Source organism: Leptosomus discolor, chromosome 16 (genome assembly GCF_034619465.1).
Source record: "Leptosomus discolor isolate bLepDis1 chromosome 16, bLepDis1.hap2, whole genome shotgun sequence".
In the NCBI taxonomy this organism is placed as follows: domain Eukaryota; kingdom Metazoa; phylum Chordata; class Aves; order Leptosomiformes; family Leptosomidae; genus Leptosomus; species Leptosomus discolor.
Genome location: NC_141406.1, coordinates 2051087 through 2074234, shown reverse-complemented (window position 1 = coordinate 2074234; position 23148 = coordinate 2051087). Strand labels below are relative to the sequence as shown.

General features: G+C 52.5%; 1 protein-coding gene across 2 annotated transcripts in view; it reads right to left on the bottom strand.

Moving 5' to 3' along the window:
• Nucleotides 1-23148, bottom strand: part of KSR2 (kinase suppressor of ras 2) — an 84910-nt gene that overhangs the window by 533 nt on the left and 61229 nt on the right. For both annotated transcript variants that reach the window (XM_086474158.1, XM_086474159.1), the window contains 4 exons: nucleotides 12143-12239; nucleotides 7570-7703; nucleotides 2733-2864; nucleotides 24-153 (listed from right to left, as the gene is read on the bottom strand). In XM_086474158.1, the coding sequence (XP_086330284.1) occupies nucleotides 24-153; nucleotides 2733-2864; nucleotides 7570-7703; nucleotides 12143-12239 (493 nt within the window). The remainder of the gene's footprint in view (nucleotides 1-23; nucleotides 154-2732; nucleotides 2865-7569; nucleotides 7704-12142; nucleotides 12240-23148) is intronic.

Here is a 23148-nt window from a genome sequence, read left to right as displayed (position 1 = left end):
AGCGCCGGCCCCACACCACCTACCGAGATCTCCTTGCCCATCCCGATCTGGCTGAGGTTGGGCTTCATCCCCCTTCCCACCTGCCAGATTATCGCCTCCGCTGGCTGCGTCTTGAAGGGCCATTCCCGTGCATGCAGCTCGTACCAGATCGTGCTGTTGGGAGACAGCGGGGATTAGAGATGGGAGGCACTGGGAGGCACCCGGGGGTGGGGAAAACTGGCCATTGCACCCACATCCACCATTTCTCCCCGCTCCAAAATCACCAATATCCAGGAGATGCGTCATCCCAGATATGACCCTGGAGGTGCTCAGGGCTCATCCCAGAGACATCCCCGCTCCTGTTTTCCCGACGGGGAAACTGAGGCTGTTGACTTGACCGAGAGCAAGCCACCAGCCTGCCGCAGGCCCCAGTTTACACCAGGGAAGAACCTGGCCAGTGAGCAGGAGGATGGAGGTTGATGGGAAGCACAGGCAGAGGCGCCAGCCAGCCTGTTACATCAAGTGGGAATCTCCCGCCGGGCTGCAATAGCGCTTCACCCCGCTGCCCGTGGAGCGGCTTAATAGACGATGCAGGGGGTAAATACGTGGTCCAGCTGCTGGGCTGGCGTTTTGAACTCTGCCACCTGCTCCAGCCGTGCGGGGCAGCGAGTGCCGGGGAAGGCCAAGCCCGAATATTCACTTTTGCTCCGACTTTTCCCTTTTTCTTCTGCAAAAAGCACTCCAAGCTGCAAAAAGCCATCCAAGCCATGGCATGAACCATCCCCGGTGCCCTCATCGGGTGATGGCACACGTGAACCCCCGGCCATCTGCCACTGCACCGCTCTTCGCGCTAAGCCAAGCCCTCCTTCCCGTGAAGACTCCCAAATCCAAGGGAATATCCCAAAACAAGGGCGTCTCCGGCTGAGCTGGCGGCCGCCCCCACGGTCCTCCGCCCCCGCTACCACCTGGGAGTTTTGCATCTTCCTTTGCTGGCACCCGGAGGCTGGATGAGCCCCGACTCCTGCAGCGCTGGCCCCGATTTCCAAGGCAAATTCCCCAGACCTGCTTTTCCCTTCAAGAGATACCATCATGGCCAGTTAAAGGAGCAAGAAACGGGGTTAAAATGGCGTCAGGGTGGAAAAATCTGGTGGAGGGGGTCTGATAAATGAAAGATCACTCTCAGATATGGGAGGTCTCTGGTTTTGGAAATCAGCTTTCCTGATTTGGGGAAATTACGCACAGTTTGGCTGTAAACCTCCAAAAATGTGAATAATGTGAGATGCCCGTTGCTGCTGGGGGCGCAGAGGAATTGGGAGCTGGAGAGCAGCAGGTTCCAGTGGCACAGGGTGAGATGCTCAGGCAGGAGAGGGGATTTTGAAGGGGTCTGAACACACTTAAAGCAGCTAAATTCAAGTTCCTAGTTGGGAGTTTCTGGCTTAATTTTTCACCTTCCTGCTTTCAGATGCATCCAAGATATTTGGGCTGAATTTCCCAGGGTATGGATGGTGCTACGGACAACGGTGTGCTGCTCCGTCTCCCTTTGCATGAGAAGACCATGTAGCTAATATTAGTTATTGCCACAATTTCTCAGGCTTTGGCGAGCACACGCCGCCAGCCTCAGCCCCCTGCTCTGCACCACCCTCACACACACTTTAATTTAACATTTCTGTCTTCTTTAAAAGATCTTTTCCTCTTGCTGTCGCTGATCCCTAAATCTCTAAAGGGAAGCGGCAATGGCAATAACCCTCCGCATCATCCGTGAGCCTCCTGGGCTCAGCGGAGGGCGGCAGAAACAAGAAAGAGGAAAAATGTGGGAAAATCTTTTAAGGAAACTCATGCTTTACATAAGGGCAGAGCTCACACTCAAAAAAGAAAAAAAAAAAAAGAAAAAAAAAAAGGAAAAACTAAGTCTAAGTAACCAAGACTTTGTTCAATACAATCCCTTAATTACTTCTTTATTTTTGTGCTAAAGTTATACCTCGGAGAGGGGAAAAAAAAAAAAGCCAGATCCTTTCAGCTGTAATTACTGCAGTTTTGATGGAAATATTGCCTCCGATAACAGCCCCACGGGCACTAATCCCCACAGCCTTTAAGGTGTCCACGAGGAAATTAATCCGCTGAGTAAAACCCCCAGCCCTACGTCCGCCTTGAGAAAGGTTTTATCAGGGCGTGATTCGGCTCCTGCCGTAAGAGGAGAGGCTTGCTTTCAGATAAACGGCAGCAGAGATGAGCTGGTTTGCTGAACGAGACTCATCAATTCTCCTCCTCTTGGCCTTTTTGGCATCTCCTCCCCCCGGCAGCCCCGGCTCGCAGCGGCAGCCACGGCCGCCAGCCCTTCTGCAGCCAGCTGGTGGGGAGGATTGGGGTGTTTGGGGGCTCCCAGACCTCTGTCCCCCACCCTTGGCATCCCCAGCTGACATCCAGAGCCCCTCCTCATCGGTACCCACCCCAGCAGGATGCAGGGGAGAGATAATGCCAGGCTGGCATCCCCAGGGTGCTCCGGATCCCATTGCCCGGAGCCACCCTGGTCCGTAGGCGAAACAGAGGATTTAGGGGCTTAGGTGGGGTCTAACTCCAAATTTCTCAGAGCGGGAAGGTGCTCCGAGCCCAGTGGTGGGGATTCCCCACAGGCAGCATATCCCCTCAGCATTGTGGCAAGCAGCATCCCCGTCCCCTCCCGGCTGCTCAGGGCAGCTCACGTCTGACACAACCACATCCATTCTCTGCAGCCTGCCCGCTCCGTGGGGACTCACCCCAGTGCAAAGACGTCCGAGTGCTTGGAGAAGGGCAGCTTGTCCTCCTCGGTGTCCGGGGAGAGCTGGCGGATGATCTCAGGGGCGAGGTGGCACAACCAGCCGTTCTGGATCCGCAGCTTGTTCTCCCGCCTGCCAAAACACGGAGCCGAAGCCATGGGTACCACAGCAGGGAATATCACCCCCACATCGCCAGTGAGCAGCCCCCTCCCAGCCCTCCCACCCTCTCCCCATGGCATTTAAGCCTGGTTTTCCCCATGGCATCCTTGCAAAGTCAGGTTTTAACCCCACTCTGAGAAATGCCAGCACGGTGGCTTCGTGCCTGTCCCTACCAGGCAGCAGGGCACAATTTGGGCACGGGACAGTGGTGAGGGGGAGCTTCAGCTCTGCCAGGCTGATGATGGGGATGCAGGGTCTGCCAGGGCCCTCACTGTGACAGTTGCACCAAAACACCTTAAAAGAGTGGGGGGCAAAGCGTTACCTGGGGTAAATCCCACCAGCGCTGACACATGAGCTGGTCCTGCTGTGGTTTCATCAGGAGGTTGGACTGGGGACCTCTAAGGGTGTCTTCCGATCAAAGCCACCCTATAATAATGGCCTGGAAATCAGTGTTTCCAGGTGTTTGGTCCCCAAACAGCCCCTCCAGCCCACCTTTGTGTCCAAGCCTCCCATGTCATTGCCCATGGGAGCAGCCTGGCTCCATCACAATCACCAGCCCCCTCAGCTAACCTCAGCCATCTTTTCTTCTACCTCCTCAAGGTCCCCCTGCTCAGTACAAATACAAATACAACAGGTAAGGATGACATTGGTTGCTTCTTCATCTTTCGCATCCTCCAACAGGCACCTAGGATGCACTGCTGGCTTAAAAAGTGTCCCTGGGCAGGCAAATGGGCAGGGAGCACCGGTGGCGGCAACATGTTGATCTTGTGTCCAAGCCCAAATTTGGCAGCATAGTCCTGCGTCACATCGGGCTAGAGAAGGGAGAGCCCACTGACTTGTGTCAAGGAATTGCTCCTTGTTTCTGTTTGGATGGCCTCCCAAAGATGGCGATGCACAGGGGTAAGGGATGGCTGTGGGGTCATCTGTCCTCCTGAGCTTCAACCTGGTGCCAAAATCCCAGAGCCCAGGTCCCAGGGGACATTATCCAGGCACAGGTACCTCCATCCACCCCCCAGGCAGGGTGACAAGTCCCCACTGCCAACACTGACTCCTTAGCTGGCTTTTCTCCCCGCAGCTGGGTGCACGACGTGCACAATCCCAAGACGACGGTCGGGATTCTCCCAGCCGCCAAGCCGTGCCCGTTCCCAAGCATCACCCTCGGGATCTAGCAGTGACCGGAGGAAGAACCCCCTCCCTAGGGAAGGATGCTGCTGGTCCAGGGAATTGCTGATTAAGCCTCCATGCCCCCTCCAGGGTCCCAACGGCTCCTCTTCACCCTGCTGTGTCAGAGCCACCGCTGCAATCAGCAGCTCCGGCAAGGCAAGACCCTCTGGCCCCGGGAGCCGCAGGCAAGAGCACTTTGGCGCAGGGGGGGAGGCTTTCAGCTCCCCAGCTGGCTCCCGCCACCATCCTCCAGCCCTGTGTGGCTCTTAATTACAAGTTGGTGTTAAGCACCAGGGCAATTAGAAAAGACACAGTGGAGCTCGCTCGTCCTTCCCCGTGCCTACTGTCTCCGTCTCCAGGCAGGCAGCGGGGAGCAGGACGCAGCGGGCAGCACTCAGATCTGCTCCACCGCCCTCAGCAAGACCAAAATTGCACCTGGGGCTTTTATTTTCGCTCGCTCAAGTCACCCAGTGCTGTGTTATCCCAGGAGTGGCATTCAGGCTCGCCTCGGGATGCTCCAGGGATCAGATTTGTCTCTGCAGCTCCTGTGTGAGCCCAGCCTTGTCCCCCTGCAAAGCTCACATAAACCCGAGTGCACAGCTACGGATTTATGAGCTTCCAGCAGTAAGGGATGAGCTTTAATGCAATCCCGAACACGGTTCAATTACAGCAGTTTGAGGTTTCATGACAAAAGTTTGCCAGATTTCATAACCAACCTGGCCACTTCCACTAGCAGAAAGCGACACAACCAGCTGAGCGTCTTCCAAAACTGCCAAAGGACAAGCCAGCCCCAAGGCAAAAGCAAGAGCAGAAGAGCTCTTTCAGACTACTCAAGACCCGCCTCACGCCCCTACTAATTACAGAGCAGCCCTACCAAGCCCAGTGACGCTTAAATAAAGGAGAAATAAATCTGATTTCACCAGGATGAGACACCAGACTACAAAGACTCTGCAGAAAATATTTTAGTGGCGATAGCCGTCTTTGTTTTTCAGCAGTGCAAGCATGCCACGGCACAGACGGACGCTGCAAACTCCATGTGCCGGACACTTTCATGAACCGAAGGTGAGCCTGCTCTAGGAGGATGAGGAGGATTTTTAAAAACACGTCATTTTTGAACCCTAGTGAAAACAGGCTGGTTTGTAGTTCTCATTCATCTGAAGCAACATCACTGTCCTTAACTTGGCATGCAAAAATTTGCTCCCTTCTCCGTACGTGCTTGTCCTGCAGCCGCGCAAGCCTCCAAGGACCCAGAACTGGGCTTTATCATTCTTCATCTGAGAGAAACCAGAACCAGCAAAAAAACCACCCTGAGAAGGGAAATCAGACCTGCAGACACTTGCCGCTTCAAAATTCACGGTGACCGATGAGTACAGAGCCCCAAAGCCATCTCTCAGCTCTCCACCAGCAGAAGACACGTGTGCCACCAGCAGTCCAAGGCTGAAAGCTCCTGAAAGCCACACCGAAAGCTCCTTGGGGCAAAAATTTCCCCATCTTCTCAATTTTTCTAGCAAAAAGGTGCTCGTTTCTGTCCAGCCCTGCATTTCTGACCACCTCCACCATCCTTCATCTCCTGAGCAATCTCCTGGACTTTACCTCCCAGATGACACCCCAATCTTGAGTAGAGATGGCCACGCATTGGTCCACCCCACCAGATACCCCATTTCCCCAGCGTCTCCCCTCTCATTTTATCTCCAGAGCAACTCTGATCTTCACAGCAAAGGTCCCTGACAAGATTAGTCCATTTTTGCCAAATCCTCTTACCACTGCTGGAACGAACTTCAGCCTCACCTGGGCAGGACCTAAGTCCTAAATCCCTGTGCAGCCGCCAAACCAGCGCCGAAACCCACTTCTTTGCTGCAGAGAGAGCAGCAGCACTGCCGGATTTCTTGGGCTTCCTAAGGTTTTGGCTAAGTTTGTGCTAAAACCAGATGATATTTATCCAAGCAGAACAGAAAGGCTGGCTGCCCGGCTCGCTACGAGAGGCACGGGATGGAGAGAGGCGGCCGTCACCTTTTCCTCTAATCCTTTGACCTCATCACATGGGAACTAGAAGAAAAATATATCATTTCTGAGGTGCATTTTATCTCCTGAGCATCACCATAAAGTGACAGCTGGCCACAACAAGTTCTCCAGTGACAAACCCCATCACGGGGAGCGATGGAGACCGAAAGGACCAGAAGGTGGGTACCACGCTGCTGGAGGAAACCTGCCCGAGCTGCTGGTGCCGATAACATTGCGCTTGGCCTGTGCTGGCTTCTAACACAAAGGCTTTAGTGAAAAGTGAAAAGTGCTCTCCCGCTGGGAAAAGTCAGCACGCTCTTTTTTTTCCAGTTTTTACAAAAAAAAAGGAAAATATAATCTTTGTTCTTTTTTCCCCTCTTCTGTTTCCTTCCCCCCCCCCAGCTTTGCTTTTCTTCCTTTACACAGCTGCTGAAACTCTTTGCCCTGCCATGCCTAAAGCTGGAAAACCTCCCAAAACACTGGGAAAAAAAACATTGAATAAGGGACATTTACCAAATGGGCTTGATTCCAAACCCAAAGAGACCAAAAAATGTCACAGTACTGTAAATGTCCCAAGGTTGGCTCTTATTTTTCTCTGTGTCTTGCTCCATGCCCAGGCACGGCGCACACACCATGGCCAGATGTCTGCAGCACCCGAAATGTCACCAGAGCAGCCAGGGGACAACCATGGGGATGGCACTGCTCAACCCAGGCTGCTGCTCTGGCTGCACCACTCATCAGCCCAGAGGCAGGAGATGAAGCAGATGCCGGGGGATTATAACAACAGTGTTAGGGAAAGGTCAAGGAATGAACCAGCTTTGCTGGCCCTGGTGAAACACAGCCCGAGGAGCATCTCCAGGATGGCTGCAGGGTGGTTTGGCCACGGAAATGATGCACCTCGTGTGAAGATGTTGGGTTCAAGAGACCCTGCCCGGGGCCACGTCCTGCCTCCCTGAACCAAACCGCTGGAGACTTGCACGCAGCATCGTGCTCCTTCCTAACAATTAAAAGCAACTCTGCCTTCCTGATGCTAGGCTTAAAAAAACCAAATGAAACCAAATCAAATCAAAACAAGCCACAACGACTGCACCCGAGGAGCAGAGCGGAGCAGTTTGCACCGCTCGGTGCTGAGCCCAGACCCACCTCACTGCAGAAACCCCGGCCCTGCTCTCACCCTCGCTCTGGGGTTTTGCACAGCAAACCCAATGCTGGCGTTGAGCATGGAGCTGTGTTTTGAGGCAGCACTGCTTGTGGGGCGGCAGGGTTTCTGCAGGAGCTACACGGCTTTCTCTTTTCCCGAAGCAAGTCCCCTCAAATCAAAGTCTGAGGAGGTGAAACCCTCAGGGCAGCCCCAGGACACTCAAAGGCACCTTGTCCTCATGTCTACTGAGGCTGCAGACCCAGAAAGGCACTTGCAGAGGAGCATTTTGGGCTTCCTCCCCATGTTCCCAGCTCAAAGAGGAGCTTTGGAGCATGGGAGGAATGCCAGTATTTCCACCGCGCCATGTCCTACCTGCCTGCTTGGAGAACTCCCGAGATGCTGAAGAGGCCGAAATCTGTGATCACCACCTTCCCATTGTCGTAGAAAACATTTTTTGACTTGAGGTCCTTGTGAAGGATCCCCTTGGCGTGTAGGTAGCCCATTCCCTAGGAGGGAAGAAAGAGAAAATTACCCCAAAATCGAAAAAGCAGCACAAACAGGATAATGCCAGGGCAAGGGCAGCCCCACGATTGCCCAGATGGGGAGATCCCGACTGCGAGCATCCCTGTGCCGTGGCAGCACATCCACACTGCCGAGCTACAGCTGGGCCACAGCCAAAGGCTGCATGTCCCCAAACGTCCCTGCAGAAAGGGTGGGTGTCCAGGGGGTCCCTGGCTTGGGACGGACATCAGGTGGTGCTCACGGAAGGTGGTGGGATCACGGTGTGGGCATCTCCGCTGCGACAGCGCCCACCCATCTTCCTGATTCATTGGTTATGCAACAAAAATTAGTGGCAAACGAAAGCGGCAGTCACTTTCTTGAAACCCTCTGCTGAGAAATTGATGATGATGTTTTCTCTTTCGTTCTCTTTCGGGGCTGGGAGCAGAAGGGTAATAAGTCAAAGCTCTCCATCACCGCTATCGCGTACCCTGGCTGAGCCATTAGTGCTTCCTATGCACACACCGACACCATTAGCCTGCAAACAAGCACCTCGCAGGAGTCCTGCCTTAATTCTTTTCCCCTAGGAGAAACTACTTGGTGGTTAATTAAAATTATTGCTAATGATGCAAAAAAAGGCCATGGGTGGGAAATCCAAACTCCCCTGCACCGGGCTTGTTTAGCATCGGCAAACCAAGCAGACTGCCAACAGCTCCGTGAGGTGGATGTTCAGCTCAACGGGATAACCAGCTCTGGGAACAGGGAGGGCCATAAAAGCCATTTATCCTGACTTCAGTAGGGCTTTTGATGCTGTCTCACTTTTCATTCTCATAAGCAGACTAGGGGAAATTTGGTCTAGACGAAGCTACTGAAGGATAAATGTCAAATGGGCCAGCAAACTGTTGCTTAAGAGAGAGTATCAGTTGTCTATCACTGACATGGGGGGATTTATTAACTGGATTTCCACGGGGATCCATCCTAGGTCTGATCTTTTCATTAAAGAAATGAAATCATTAACCACGCAGGCAGTGGAACAAGAATATATTTTTAAGTTTGCAGCCAATGTGGACCTGGAAGGCACGATCCAAATTCAGAAACGATCAGGAAAAATGGGGAAAGCAACCTGAAAAACCTGCAAACCCTCAAATGCAAATGCCCAGTATGTGGGAATAAACCTTGAAGGTACCAAGGACTCGCCAGCAGCACAGACCCATGGGACTCTGCTCCAGCAGCGGGAAAGGCTGGGGGCAGCCAGGGACAACGTGCTGCTGGGGACAGCAAACACCCCAAACCAGCAAGTCATGGGGGTTTAAGTGCACCCCTCGGCAGTCAGATCCTGAAGAGCCTCTGTTAAGGGATGCTGGAGGAAGGAAAGGATTCGGGGCTGTGTCTGGCCCCAAGACACCACAGCTGCAGCTGGATGCAGGGGTCATCCCAGGCACTGGGGTCTCTGGTTCTCAGTGCATGAAATAACGATGAGGTTTAAAAATCGGCTTTAAAATGTCACTGTCACCTTCGCAAACTACCGGGGCTGCGCAAGGAACAGCATTTCAACGCCATGAGCCTGTTCCTGCTGCAAGGTGCAGCGCAGGGTCCTGAGCACCCGTGGGACAAGATGAGACCCAGCGCCGCGGGGATGGCTCTGCAGCCCCCTCCCATCAGCCAGGGTTGACGGGAGCTCAGAGCAGGCGGCCAGGACTTTGCACCCATGCTCACACAGCATGGACGGGAACGCATCTCCCGCGCGATCACCAAACGCGGCCAAGCCTTCGCTGAAGGTATTTCTCGAGCAGCTCTCAGCAAACCCAAATCCCTCGCCTTGCTCCGCAGGGTATTGTGCAGATCCCACCGCAAATTCCAGCCCCTGCGCCTTCGCCCCCGGGATGATCTGTGAGAAAACACGCTCAGCCCAATAATGCCTTAATTTGCTCGGCTGCCCGGCGTGCGTGAAAAGCCAGCTCCCTCTGCCGGCTTCGCTTCTTAAATAAATTAACTTTCGCCTCCGGAGGATCAGGCCACAATGAGAAGAGCCCTTGCACCTGCTAATCCAATAAGCTTAACAGCTCTCCTCTCGCATACTGGGATTCAAAGGACAAAGCCAAACAAGGGTCGTGACCGGGGTAGTGGAGCCAAAGCCTCTGCCACGGTCCTGCCTCCAGCTCCTCTGGGTTATGTTGCCCCAAGCCCAACCAAACCACCAAGATGTCTGGATTTTCCTTCACTTCTCCACACCAGCCGCCTCCAAGTCCATCAAAAGATCCTTAACATCTGCTAATGGTTGATATGAAGAGGTGGGAAGGCAGAGAAACTGCTCCTCCTGGTGCACACCAGCCTGGGGCACAGCACCAGGGCAGCTGTGACGGGGGTGTGAGGAGGAGCCACTGTCTTGAAACCCCTCCGGTGCACAGGAGAGCCTGGGCTCAGCACTCAAGCTGGCCAGCTTTGCCTTGGGACCTCTGCTAATTCCCACAGGGACCAGACCCAAAGCCCCTCCGCCTTGTAGCAGGCTGCAGCAGGAGCATCCAACCCCGTACTCCCAAGGAGGAGAGGACACAGGGAAGGTGGCTTGCTTGCTGGGGCTACAACCCAGTCTACGAGCAGTCGCGCTGATTTGCTTCAGCAGATCTCGTGCGTGGCATTCTTCATGGTGATGCTTTCATCTCACAGATCCAGTGATGTTTCCCCAGTTCTGGTGATGCCTCACAACACCACGAAGAGTTTGAGGTTTCCAACCCGTTCTTAATGCACATGTAGAAGACAGCGATCCCTTAGCCGGTCCTCAAAACCCCAACCCACACGAAGCAATGCAACCTGCACAGGGAAAGGGGCTGAACCGAGCCATTACCTCCCGCTGTGAACATCTGGGAGGCGAGAACTCTGAGCTCGAGCGCGGTGGTAGCGAGAGGAAAAAAATATAAGGCAAACCTATGCAATACCTTCGATGTTTTCTCAGTGGGAAAAATCCATCTTTAAAAAGCAGAAAACACAGATCGAAAATAGAAACGAAGCAGGGAGGCGCTCAGCTGTCTCAGACACGCCAGCTTGCAAGCCACAGCTTGAAAGAAGGCACCTCCACCCAACTTGGGGTACACTACAGCCCTGCACGGGGCTGACAGCATCACCCAACGGGCCCAGAAGCACCCTTGGAGCGGGCAGACCTGTTCAGTCCCTCAGGACAGTCCACTGAAGATGCAAAGTCCGTCGCTTGTGGGCTTCCCTCCATCACCCCAACATAGGGGTCAGCCACATCACCGCTCCAAGACACCCTTTCACAACGCCTGTGCAAATGCAGGTGGCTTGTCAAAGCGGTTAAGCCTGTGCTCAACTGTCAGCGCCTGCCTGGAGCCCAGAGACTTTAGGGGAATTTAAGGAATATAGTTTAAAAACAACACACACTTTGCTAAATCTGGGGGTAAATAAGCGCAAAATAGGCAATCTAGTAAGAGACAGCATAAGCACAGGCAAGGGAACAGCACCATTCAGGATATATTGCAGAACATATTCTGTTTTATAACATGGATTTGAATATTTAAGGGGGTTTAAGATCTGGCAGAAAAACGGTGGCTTCTTTTTTTTTTTTTTTTTCTCCATAGAAATACATTCAAGTGGCGCTCAGCCCCAGATGATTCGGTCTTGTTGTGGGCCCGAGGTGCTGGCTGACCTTGAGCGGGGCACAGGGTCAGTATCGCAGCTCCCATGGTAGGACACGTGCCAAATACTTTTGGTATCGTTTGGTGTTAAATCTGTTTGGAATCGCAGTACAACCCTACCCTGGCAGACAGCTCAACACCTCTTGGGAAACGAGCCGTTGCAGACACTCGATGGGAAGCTTTGACGGCCCAGGACCCAACTTCCCGGCCACTTGACCCTGCCACGTGAGGATCCTCCCCAGCATCTATTTATACGGTCACGTCTGAAGTGTCGAAGATGCACTTTGAGTCATCTCTGTGAAAGGAAAAGCTTTTTTAGCTCTAAAAAAAAAAAAAAATGCCCGTGTGCTCTGCCTCGTGGCACGCACAGCCTCCTGCCATGAGCACGTGGCACCGGCTCCTCCAGGCGCCTTGGCTATGGGGATGCTTTCACTACAGAGGCATGGAAGTCTCAGACCAACAGCAGATTATTATTGTTTTTTTCCAAGAGGAGAGGAATATCCAAACAGCAACTCACTCACAGCAGCAAAGTGAAAACATCTGCTTCCAAGGGGGAAGAGGAGCTGTGGCCAGCATGAGCCCCAAGCTCACTGCTGCACAGGGAGCCCGCTGGAAGCCTTGGTGCTACCCCAGCGCGGGTGAGGAAGGTCTAAGAGGCCTGGATTTTAAAGGCAAGAGGTGCTATCCTGCCCAGCCTCCTTGGCTTCTTCACTCCTGCTCCCCGGAGCAGCTCGGCCAGACTCTCAGCCGGATCTGGACCCTCGTCAGTGCCGAGCTGCCCCTGCGCCATGCCGTACCTTCACAATTTCTTGTGCTATCTGCCTCGTCTTGTTGACGTCCAGGACGATTTTGGCATCTCTCACCACTGAGTAGAGAGTCCGTCCTTTGCACAGGCTGAAAGAACAGGAAAAGGGAGAAGGTAAAAACGCGGTTTATAAACCCCCGCCGAGAAACATCCCCAAATTATAAAGGCAGCGGCTGTGGCGGGGAACTATAAATAACCACAAGAGCTTTGGCTACATCTCAAGGCAGATTGGAGATTCAGCAAGGAAACTGGGGGCTCTCCCCAGTTTGGCACTGGGAGGGAGCTCGCGCTGCTTCCTGGTGTGGGCTGGTACCATCACCGCGGTGCCGAGCCTGGGCTGGTTCCCGGCTCTTCCCCACGTCCCAGCCACGAGCAAACCACCTGGTCCTCTTGTTGCAGACTTTTTGTGCAAAACTGGCCGTGGCTCCCCGCCTCTTCCCTCGGAGGATACAATACTCACAGATGTAACATGAGTCAAAAGAGGAAAGACAGGGAGGGGGGGGAAAAAAAAACCCAACCCAAGGCACTGTACAATGTCCTCCAATTTTCCTTCTCGTACCAATTACAGTAAAATCTATTTACAGAGCCTTAATTACCAAATGCAGCTGGAGGGGGAGGGGGGGGGATATAAACCAATTAAAAATATATTGACATTTGAATATCATAATGGAGTACGTGGGTGGATGCTGCCTCGACTCCCGCCCACAAAAAAGGGCTTTTTTGCTTTTCTATATCCACCCACGCTCATTACAGGCAACTTTAGAAAGATGAGATTGGATACCTGTGCCCGGGAAATAAAGTGCCCGACACACATCTCATTAAAGAGGTTTCAGCGACCACAGCTGTTAATTTGATCCTGTTCTAGTTAACAAATAAAAAGTTACAGGTTTTAATTCCTCTGCTCTCCCCCCGCTGCACCCTCGCTCAGCCCCACCGCTTTCCTCTGCCCATCTCCTCGAGCCCCAGGGATGCCAGCACAGACCGCTCTGGATTCATCCCCTGGGAGAGGGTGAGTTTTGTCCTTTTTGGACAGAAATAATCAGCCCGAGCTGTGCCTCGTTGCAAAGACTGGGGAACATCACACCAAGCCACCCCACTTTGCCTGGGTACCGCGTCGCTCGGATGGGGAGAGGGAACAGTTCAGAACCCTGGCTTGGGCGAGGGAGAAGAGGCACGAGCAGCGACGCTCAGCCCAGCCCTGCGGAGGGGTGAGCAGCCCAGGCCCACAGCAACTACCCCTGGGTTGCAGAAATGGGGAAGGCAACATCATAGTCAAGCCCCACTTTTATGTTTTACCCCGAGGCTGGCTCACAGCAGCCTGGTGAGGCAAAACCCCCAGGACCCTGCGCTCTGTTTTCCCTGGGGAAACGCTGAGAATGGCAACGGCGATCCCCCCAAACCGCAGCGCAGGTGCGGTTACGGCACGCGTTCCCCTGTCGTTACCGTCGCCTCGACGCAAATAAGGTCCCTGCAAGCGATCAGCAGGGATGTTAGAGGCTCACCTCCAGAAAGCTGAGCTCTCTGCAGCTCTCGGGGATTAAACTGATTGGGATTGGGATAGCGCTTATTGGGAATAGACCTTGCCTGCGTCTTCAGAAGCTCACAGATACAAAGGCCCCTCCTGCTGCTGAGCCAAAAGCTCCCCGCACCTCCACGGGCAGCGAGCACAATTTTCAGGTCAAGCGGCGAAGCAGGAACGGGACCAGTCCCATCTCTCATGGGTTTTGGAAAGACAACAGCACCCTTCAGAGTACTTTGTCATGGGTTGTGTTGGAAACGTCCTTGCTGGATGCAAGTGAGCTGCAGTGGGGCATTTAGGGCGTCTTCATACCCGTGCAACTGCCTCCTCAGTAATGGTTTTCCTTGCTCAGGTGTCTCGGCACATCCCTGGGCACACCAGCTAGGCTGCAAACCCGAGGCACCCACAATTACAAACGTGATCTTCCTCTAGCGAAACCAGCCGCTTCCTATCTCCTGCAATAGTTTGGCTGCAGTCAAATATGAATTTGTCTGAAGATTAGGATCCAAGCACTTGAAATCCTACTTGGAAATATGTGATAAAGAAAACCCTTGTGCTTCTGCAACCATAATTAAAGTGTGCAAAATAATGACAGACATGAATTCTCTTTCCACCACTTCTACAGTATGCAGGTTTTTGGCACTAATTGGCTAATAACCCTGTAAAGCTTTGAGCTCTGCAACGCAACAGGCTTTCTGCCACCTCCCATGACCTGCCCACACATGAAGGAGTTCCCCCAGCCCTCCCCAGTCCCCAGCAAATGCTTGTTTCCCCCCAGAGAAAACCGCTACAGAAAGTTGCTTGTGCTCTGCATTAGCCAGGAATCAACACTGCAAATGCAATGAATAGATTAGTGCTGGAAGGGGGTTTGATTTCAGCCCTAAAGTGAGTTAAGATCAGCTGTTTTCCTGGAAAAGGGTTGTTTAGAGAAGCATCACCAAATTTCTGCTTATCTGAACTGCAGAGATAACCCTGGGAGTGAAGCCTGCAGCCCTTTTTGGATGAGATTCCCGTCTCTCCACTTCATTTACAGAGGGACGGCATTAAAGGAGGCAGAGGATGCACCTGGCACGAGGACAACGGCCACTGCTCAGACCCAGGGTGGTGACACTAGCACACAACAAAGCACCGTGGACATGGGACATGCCACCACTGCTCCTCAGACCTTGGTAGAGCCATCAAGGCAGCCCAGGTGCCTCTCTCCACCCCTCAATGTATAACTCCTCCGAATGAATTCAACTAGCGACCCCCACACTGGTATTTGTTAGAGTTTTCTTGCTGGTTAAGGAGCTGTCAATGCAGAGATAAAGGCTGGTTGATACCTATTATGCAGCACCTGAGCCCATTCAGCCACCACCTGCAGAACCTTTTCATGGCAGAGCTCAACAATTTCGCTTCTTCTCGTTCCTCGTCTGTCGTCAATCGTTCCCCATTCGGGCAGGAGCGGCAGGCACAAAGCGCAGCTCCTGGGGCACGCACATCGCCTTCTGCCTTCCCACTTCAAGAGGTCTACGCTGAACTCCGGCATTGAGGTACCCAGCCGGCTGCGAGGGAGCGATGCTGCAGATCACAAGGCCAGAGACCGCCTACGCTTGACACCAGAAACAAAGGCAGATGATTTGCGTCTTCAGACGGATCCCGGCTTATTCACCGCTGAAGTACGTATTCGTAAACAAATACTTGTCTTCTCCTTCTAAACCTCTCCATCCCATCCGTCAGCAGAGCAGGAAGGTTGGTGACATGTGCCTCGGCATCCCGCCAAACCCCAGCCAGAGCCGTGAGGCAGCAGGGACAGCCTGGCCGGGTGGCTCGGGGAGATGCATAGGTCCTTCCAGGGGTTCCCAGCATCCACAAGTGCACCTCAACCCACGGCGCAACCTCAGCTCCCAGCCTTCCCCGGCACTAGGACGGTCCCGGCCCCACGGCCCCATCCTGCTGCAGATGCAACTCTCTATTCAAAATGAGTTTTTGAAGTGTTCAGCCAAGCAAGCCAAATCCCAAATTGCTTTATAAACACTCTGCATTTCACCAGCGTGGGCTGAAGACATCAGCAATGGGAGCAAAGCCAAAGTGACTTGCAGAGGAACAATTTGGGAGGGATGAGTGAGGAAGAGCTGGAGCACTGCCTCTTGATATTTTTGCCATTTGATGTGAAAACAGCCCTATCCATCCCCCACCCAGCAGGGGTTTTTTCCCCTCCCTCACAATATTGATGGTGTCATCTCTATGTTGATGGTCATCCCCTCTACACTGATGGCCGTCACCGCTATAGGGTTGAAGACCTCAGCCTGGCTCCTGCTCAGAAGGAGGAATAAATTCAGAGCCGATGGTACGGCAGCTCCGCGCAGGTCGCGGCGCTGTTACTTACCGGTGTTTTGTGCTTTCCTTCCCTCTGCCCAACCATCCACATAAATGCCCATTAAACTAAATAGGATCATTTGAACACCCCAAAGTGATAAATGCCAGACCCCAGGAAGCTCATTACTTGCTAGTATATTGATTTATGGGGAACTAGCTCAGATACCATGGTGATAGCCAGCACTATACACCCAGGGGAGACACAGAAGGAGAGAGTGGGAATTAATAATAAGTACTTTAATATAAAAATACCTCTGCTAGCAGGTTACGTCTGTGCTTGAGGAAAGACAGAGCCAAGGAGGGGCTGCTCGGATGCTTCAACATTCCCCATCAGTCTACAGTTTTTTCAGTATTTCACAGAAAAGAAGAAATCTTCAGGGAATATTAAGAAAGATATGGCCACAGCAACGAGAGCCACTGAGCTGGGACTTATTTGATTTCATTTGAGCAGGACTAGCCACGGCAGAGAGGGAAGAAATGAGTGTTGCACACGCCTGCACGTGCCTGAGTTGTTTGGGAAGTTTTCAAGCTGTTTCCATACACTGGCTTGTTTTTCTCTTTTACCAACATCTGGCAATTCTGATTTTGAAACTAGGCAGCCACAAATGCGTTTCACAAAATGGAAAATTAAACAAGGCTGGAAGAGCAGCAAAGGGAGAGGTTTGGGCGAATTTTTATCCCTAGGCTTTGTTTTCCTCAAAATCAATAAGAAATATCGCACCCTCGATGCACGCTTTCCCCGCCTCACCAGCATGAGCGAAGCAGAGCAGCGGCATCATCCAGCTCAAGCTCCCCAAGCCCCTCTGCATCTAAACCCCACCCCAAGGACAGCAGGGGCACCAGCGGGGACAACCAGGGTCACACTGGCATGAGCTGCAATGAGTTTGTTAGGTCTCAGTCTACGGAGAAAGCTGGCATGTATCAGATCCCACACCTATATATATATATATTTATATATATATATATATATATATATATATATTTAATTAATTATTTTTCACCCTAATTTTTCCCCTTGGGGGCAGGGGAAAGGCTTGGCCGGTTCATGGATCAGCTATCCATGCTGGAATGCCAGCAGTACCCAGTGCTACTGGGGCCTCAGGTCCCCCCAGCCCCATGAGGGATGCTCAGGACTGGTTTCACTACTGCCAAAACCTCCGGGTGAAGTGAAGCAGCTCTTCTCTGAGCCACACATACCCAGCACCCCAAGTGGAAACATCTCAGCCCCAGGGCTACAACTTTCATCTCCCTCCTCTTTGCTGCACCCGCTGGCAAGCACGGAGCCGCCTTCCCCTCCGCTCCCATCGCTTTCAACATACACAACACGTGGTTTCCTTCCTCCCCGGGCCCCGAGAAGCACCATCCAACCTCGCTGGACCACGACCACGGAGGAAAGCAGCAGCCGAAAGCTTCGCAGCACCGCAGTGCCATGAAGTGCTGGACCGGGAGCCCGCAGACCTGATGCCGAGCACCAGCATCCATCAGAGCCTGGACCCCAGGGGTGAAAACGCTTTTCCCATCAAACCCCACCTCGGAATGGAACCCTTACACAAATCTCCCAAAGCAAGCCCAACGGGGAGGCAGGGAATTCAGTACCTGCCCTGGGCAACATTTTTTGGCCGCAGCGAAGCCCAGGTCCCCAGCTCGCAGCGACCCAGCTCCTGCTTTGCACGGAAGAGTCTCTGCAGAGCAAAATTAGTGTGGGGAAATAGAAAAGCCCTGAAGAGAGGATGGCCCCCTCGTCCCGCACTCGCTATCTCCGTCCGATGGAAGCGCCGTCCTTTGATGAATATTACTCAGGAAGCAAAATTTTCCTCCCAGCAGCTGGCACGCGAGATAACTACAGCCAGCGCAGCCAAACCGCAAGGGCTGGAGGAGGAGGAGGAGGGGGAGGATGGGGAGGAGGATCAGCTTCCCCGAAAAGTAGCTCCCAACTCCATTGTCGCTTCGGAAAAAAGCAGTTATTTAGAAAAAGCAAACTCCATGCATTTTTATTTGAAGGAGATAGTGTCAGAGGAGACTTGCTATTCTACAGCTACAGGGAAAAGAGCTAAGAGAAAGGTGAATGCAAAACAACCACGGGCCCCAGCAGCTTATCTAAAGCCCTGGTTGCAAACAAGTCATCCGAAAATACTTGATGCTTCGGGTGGCACTTGCTGCCTTTTGAGAGGGTGCGCTCGTAATCGGCTCCGAGAGGGCTGGCTGGGTGTACGGGGATGTGTGAAGGCGCTTTGACCTCTCGTTGCCTTTGAAGGAGCTTAATATATTCCCTGTGCTGTGATCCTCCTGCTATTTTGAACTTCAGGAAGGAAAAGAAATTTAAAAAAAAAAAACACCCTTCTTTCGCAGAGAGGGAAGAAGCAAGTCCTTTGCTTGAGACGGCTGCTTCACTAAAACCCAACTCCACTTTGGAATAGTAATAGTAATTATTGTTAATAAAAAATTAATAATGCTGTCACAGGAGGGATCTATTTCCCTGGGCAGCCTCCTCTTCCGTTAGGTGGGAGGGTGCCAGCAGACGGGTCCCTCATAACCTGCCCCAGCGAACGGCCCTGCCCCAGAGAGGATCCCTAGCATTGAGGATGCTGAAAAAAAAATTAAGGAATTGTGCCGAGATGTCACTCAATAGCAAAGGGAAGAGCTGGCATGAGCAGAAAGACTTGGTGGGACCATCTCTCAGCAGGGCACTTAATCACAGGCTTTCCCTTAAACACCCGCTTAAATCCCTTCCTCTCTAGTAAAGCGCCTCAGCGCCGAGTCCTGCTGCGTTAAGTACTTTCCCCAAGAAGTCGTGGCCAAAATAGAAATATTTCCATGGCGTTTTGAAACACTTTTAAAATACAAAGGAGAACTTTCCCCTCGAGCATCCCCTGCCAGAAGAGCGCGTCAAGGCGGCGCTAACGAACAGCCGCCGGCGGGGATTTGATGCTACGATGGGTAAGAAAAGCTCAGCCAGCACCGAAGCAGCCAGCTCTCGTTTCGACATCAAACACCCTCGCAGAGGATCAAGCCGCTGCCTTTCCCCATCCCTGCCATTCTCTTTGCTCAGGATATTTCAGTCTCCTCCCCAACCCATCCCGCTCCGCAAGCTGCCAAAAGCAACGCTGTCTCCAGGCGGAAGATATATACTCGCTTAATGTATATATTAATACACATATTGACTTTCCTGTTGTCAGTCGTTATCAAGATTTATCCAGCCTGATGGCCTCTTATTGATTGCGAAGGAGTATATTCCCATGGGTCAATCAATTCTGATCCAGCCTGTGGCATGAAGTCAATACCTATTTATTATATGATCTACGAGCTCCATTATTTAACGGCTAGGAAAGGGGGAAAACGCAGCAGAAAGTAAGAGGAGGGAAAACAACCGAGAGGCAGGGCAGGAGGTGAGGCTTTGGCTCCAAAAGCGGGTGCTTGAACGTGGGGAGGGTTAGGGGAGGTAGGACCTCACGGCTTCTGCTCTCAAAATACACCCGCGAGTGCAGAGAGAAGGGCCAGACCTGAGATGCAGCTCGGAAATGCCCGGTTCCAGCCCGGCGTGGAGGAAAACAATGTGGCAGCTCCGTGCCTCAGTTTCCCTCCTGTTGAGCGGGATTTAGAGCTCTTCCTTAACTTTCCAGGACAGGAAAGGCATCTGGTCTTGAGATTTTTGGGGTTGCAGTGAAGAGAAAAAAACCCAATTTGTGCTCATTAAAGCCCAAATGGCCACCATGGCTCCCTGGAGAGAGCAACGAGCTGGCTGCAAGAAGCAGCACCAGCTTGTGCAGCCTGTCCTGGCCCCACAGAGCACCAACAGGGGGAAAAACTAAGCAGCCCAAATCTGTTTTGTCTTAAGTGTGATGGCTTACACCCTTCCCCTTTACTCCCATCCTCCAAATCATGGCCAATATCCTCCTGGCCCCCAGCTCCCTGAGCATCCAGATTTACAAGCTCCAAATCCTTCACAGCAGAGCTGGGACACTGTAAATGTCAGGAGGTTTGGCATGGGGAGAGGCCGAGCGTTCAAAGCCAAGCTTTGTCCAGAGCTCCCCTGCAGCCACAGGGAACGGGGTCTGGGGATGGGAGAGGATCCCCTGTGAGGAGCTGGGCTTGTTCCTCCCAGCGGCGGAGCCAAACGTCAGACATTGCCAAGAGCCAGCATAGAAATAAATTGTGAAATCCAAGTAAGCCCCAACATGTAGCCCATGCAGCACAAGTTATCCTCGAAAATACAGCTGTAGCATCTCGGATATTCTTCCCATCCCTCGCTCTCACACCTTCCCTATCAATTCGTGGCAGGTAACGTGTCCCTGTTATTTAAGAAAGTTTGCTCTGCCACAGAGGAAAAAAGAGCAAACTCCCTTTCCATCTTTGCTATCTCACACGAGAAGGGGGCCTACGTTTATATTTGTCCTCAGCACTCAGCTACCCCCGCACTAACCACCAGGTCCAGGGAAGAGTTTGGGAGATGCTCCCTCTCCAGCAGAACTACTCCAAGTTCCTCTGCTGAAAGGCACCTTCGAGAAATTAATTCTCTTTTATAGCCCTGAAATGGTCAAGCTTAATTCCTACTGTTCTTCAATGTTCTCCTTCGTCCTCCTGGCGCATCACAGCAGGGACATAAATCAGCTCCGGGTGGGATTGCCAGCAGCCATTGAGTTGGCTCCTGGTCGCAATCTGTAAATCCAGAGTCACTCTGGCATTGCACCATGGCGAGAGAGGGGCCAAAACCCATCCAGAAGCATCTCAGGGTACAAGTCCCAGGGTCTTTGCACAGGCTCCTAGTGCCATGTTTGAGCCTTTAAGTAAAAACCAGGTAATCTTCTTAGAAAAGCTGTATCGAAACCCCCACGCAAGTCAGCAGGAGCTCAAAGCATGGGCAAGCTCCAGCTCAAACCTCCTCTCTCCTGCCTTCCAGACCTGCTAACCTCGCTCCCCTCTTGCAAACAACATTCCCATCCAACAGGAACCATTGGTGCCCCCTTGAAAGCTGCACCCAGCATGCTGATACCCACTTTCATTACGGATTCTATGAGACCGAGGAGCCTTGAGAAGGATCAATAAGCATTAAAATCCATTCCCCCCCCCTTTTTTTTTTTTTCTCCCAGAAGGAACACCCAGAATCCTAAAACCTCACAGTTTCTGCAATCCATTACCTTTGTGGGTGGCTTAAGCCATTTTAATAGCATTAGAAAACTGTTAGACTTTGTCCTTTGAAGGACCTCCTGGGTGGCTGAGGCTTTACCTCTACTCCCCATGCTGCCACCGATGGAGGCTGGGACCAGGAGCCCCGAGGAGCTGATGTGAGCTTACCCAGGCCTGGCTTTGTCTCACTCAACACTGTCAAAAACAACTTGTCATTTGCCTGTATGCAGCAAACACGGCATTTTTTCAGTCCTTTCATTTCCACCAGGCTGAGGACTTTGATGCTGTTTCGTGCTATCCATTATGCAGCTCTCAAAGCACCAAGGCTCACATTCGCTCTTGCTCAAGACTAATTAAGATGAATGTTAACTGTCCCCACTGCTCATTACCCAAGAGAAAATCTATTAGCGGCTCTGATGGAAGCGCTCTTTGGAGTCACCACCTCCCATTGGCAAAAGATGCTGAATTTCTTCCTTTCCTTCCCGACCCAGATGGTTGCATTAAGAGACAACTCAAGAATCACAGACTCATAGAATGGTTTTGGTTGGAAGGGACCTTTCAAGGCCATCCAGCCCAACCCCCTGCAGGGAGCAGGGACATCTTTAGCTGGATCAGGTTGCTCAGAGCCCCGTCTGACCTGGCCTTGAATGTTTCCAGGGATGGGGCTTCTACCACTTCTCTGGGCAGCCTGTTCCAATGTCTCACCACCCTCATTGTAAAATATTTCTTCCTTATATCTAGTCTGAATCCACCCTCCTTTAGTTTAAAAGCATTACTCCTTGTCCTACCACAACAGCCCTGCTAAAGTCTGCCCCGATCTTTCTTATAAGCCCCTTTTCAGCACTGAAGGCCGTTCTAAGATCTCCCCAAAGCCTTCTCTTCTCCAGGCTGAACAACCCCAACTCTCCCAGCCTGTCCTCACAGGGGAGGTGCTCCAGCCCCCTCAGCATCTTTGTGGCCTCCTCTGGACCCACTCCAACAGGTCCATGTCCTTCTTGTGCTGGTGGCCCAGAGTTCGATGCAGCACTGCCGATGGGGTGGCACCAGAGCAGAGTAGAGGAGGAGAATCATCTCCCTCGACCTGCTGCCCACGCTGCTCCTGGTGCAGCCCAGGATGCGATTGGCTTTCTGGCCTGCAGGTGCACATGGCAGCTTGTGTCCAGCTTTTCATCCACCAGCACCCCCAAGCTCTTCTTGGCAGAGCTGCTCTCAATCCCTTCATCCCCCAGCCTGTATTGATGCCAAGGGTTGCCCTGACCCAGGTGCAGGACCTTGCACGTGGCCTTGTTGAACCTCACGAGGTGGGTTCACACAGACCCACTCCTTGAGCTTGTCCAGGTCCCTCTGGATGGCATCGCATCCCTTAGCTGTGTCAACTCCACCACTCAGCTTGGAGCCATCTTCAAATGTGGTGAGGGCACAATCAATCCCACCATCTATGTCTTTGATGAAGATATTAAGCAGTACTGGTCCCAATGGCTAATGCAGAGAAAATCAGAGCGTTAACCCAAAGCATCATGCTGTCAGCAAGCCACTGCCTCAGTTTCCCCTCCTGGCTTTTGCCCATGGGCCGTGGTGTTTGGAGGGGAAATTTCTTTCTGCTAATGAGACAATCTTTGAATATCACAAGCAAGCAGGAAGGAAAACGTAGGGACGTGAAAAAGTAAAAATAAACCCGTCTATAAATAACCCTCCTCCGGCGCGGCGTGGTAAAGCCCCTTCCAGGGACGGGCAGCTGCTTCCAGCGTGCCGACAGGAAAAGAGAGATTTCTTTAAGAGCTACAAGAAATTGCTCTTTTCTTGGTGGAAAAAACATCCTCAAGCAACCACCTCTGAGCACTCAGGGAAAAAAAAAGGGTCCTCTTCTGCTGCACACAGCCAGTTTGGCCCCGGGGATGCACGCAGGGAGGAACAGGAGAGGAAATTCAGACATCCTGGATTTGTATCCGTAATTAGCCCCATCAGACAGCTGGGATTGATTTTCCCCCACTCCAAGC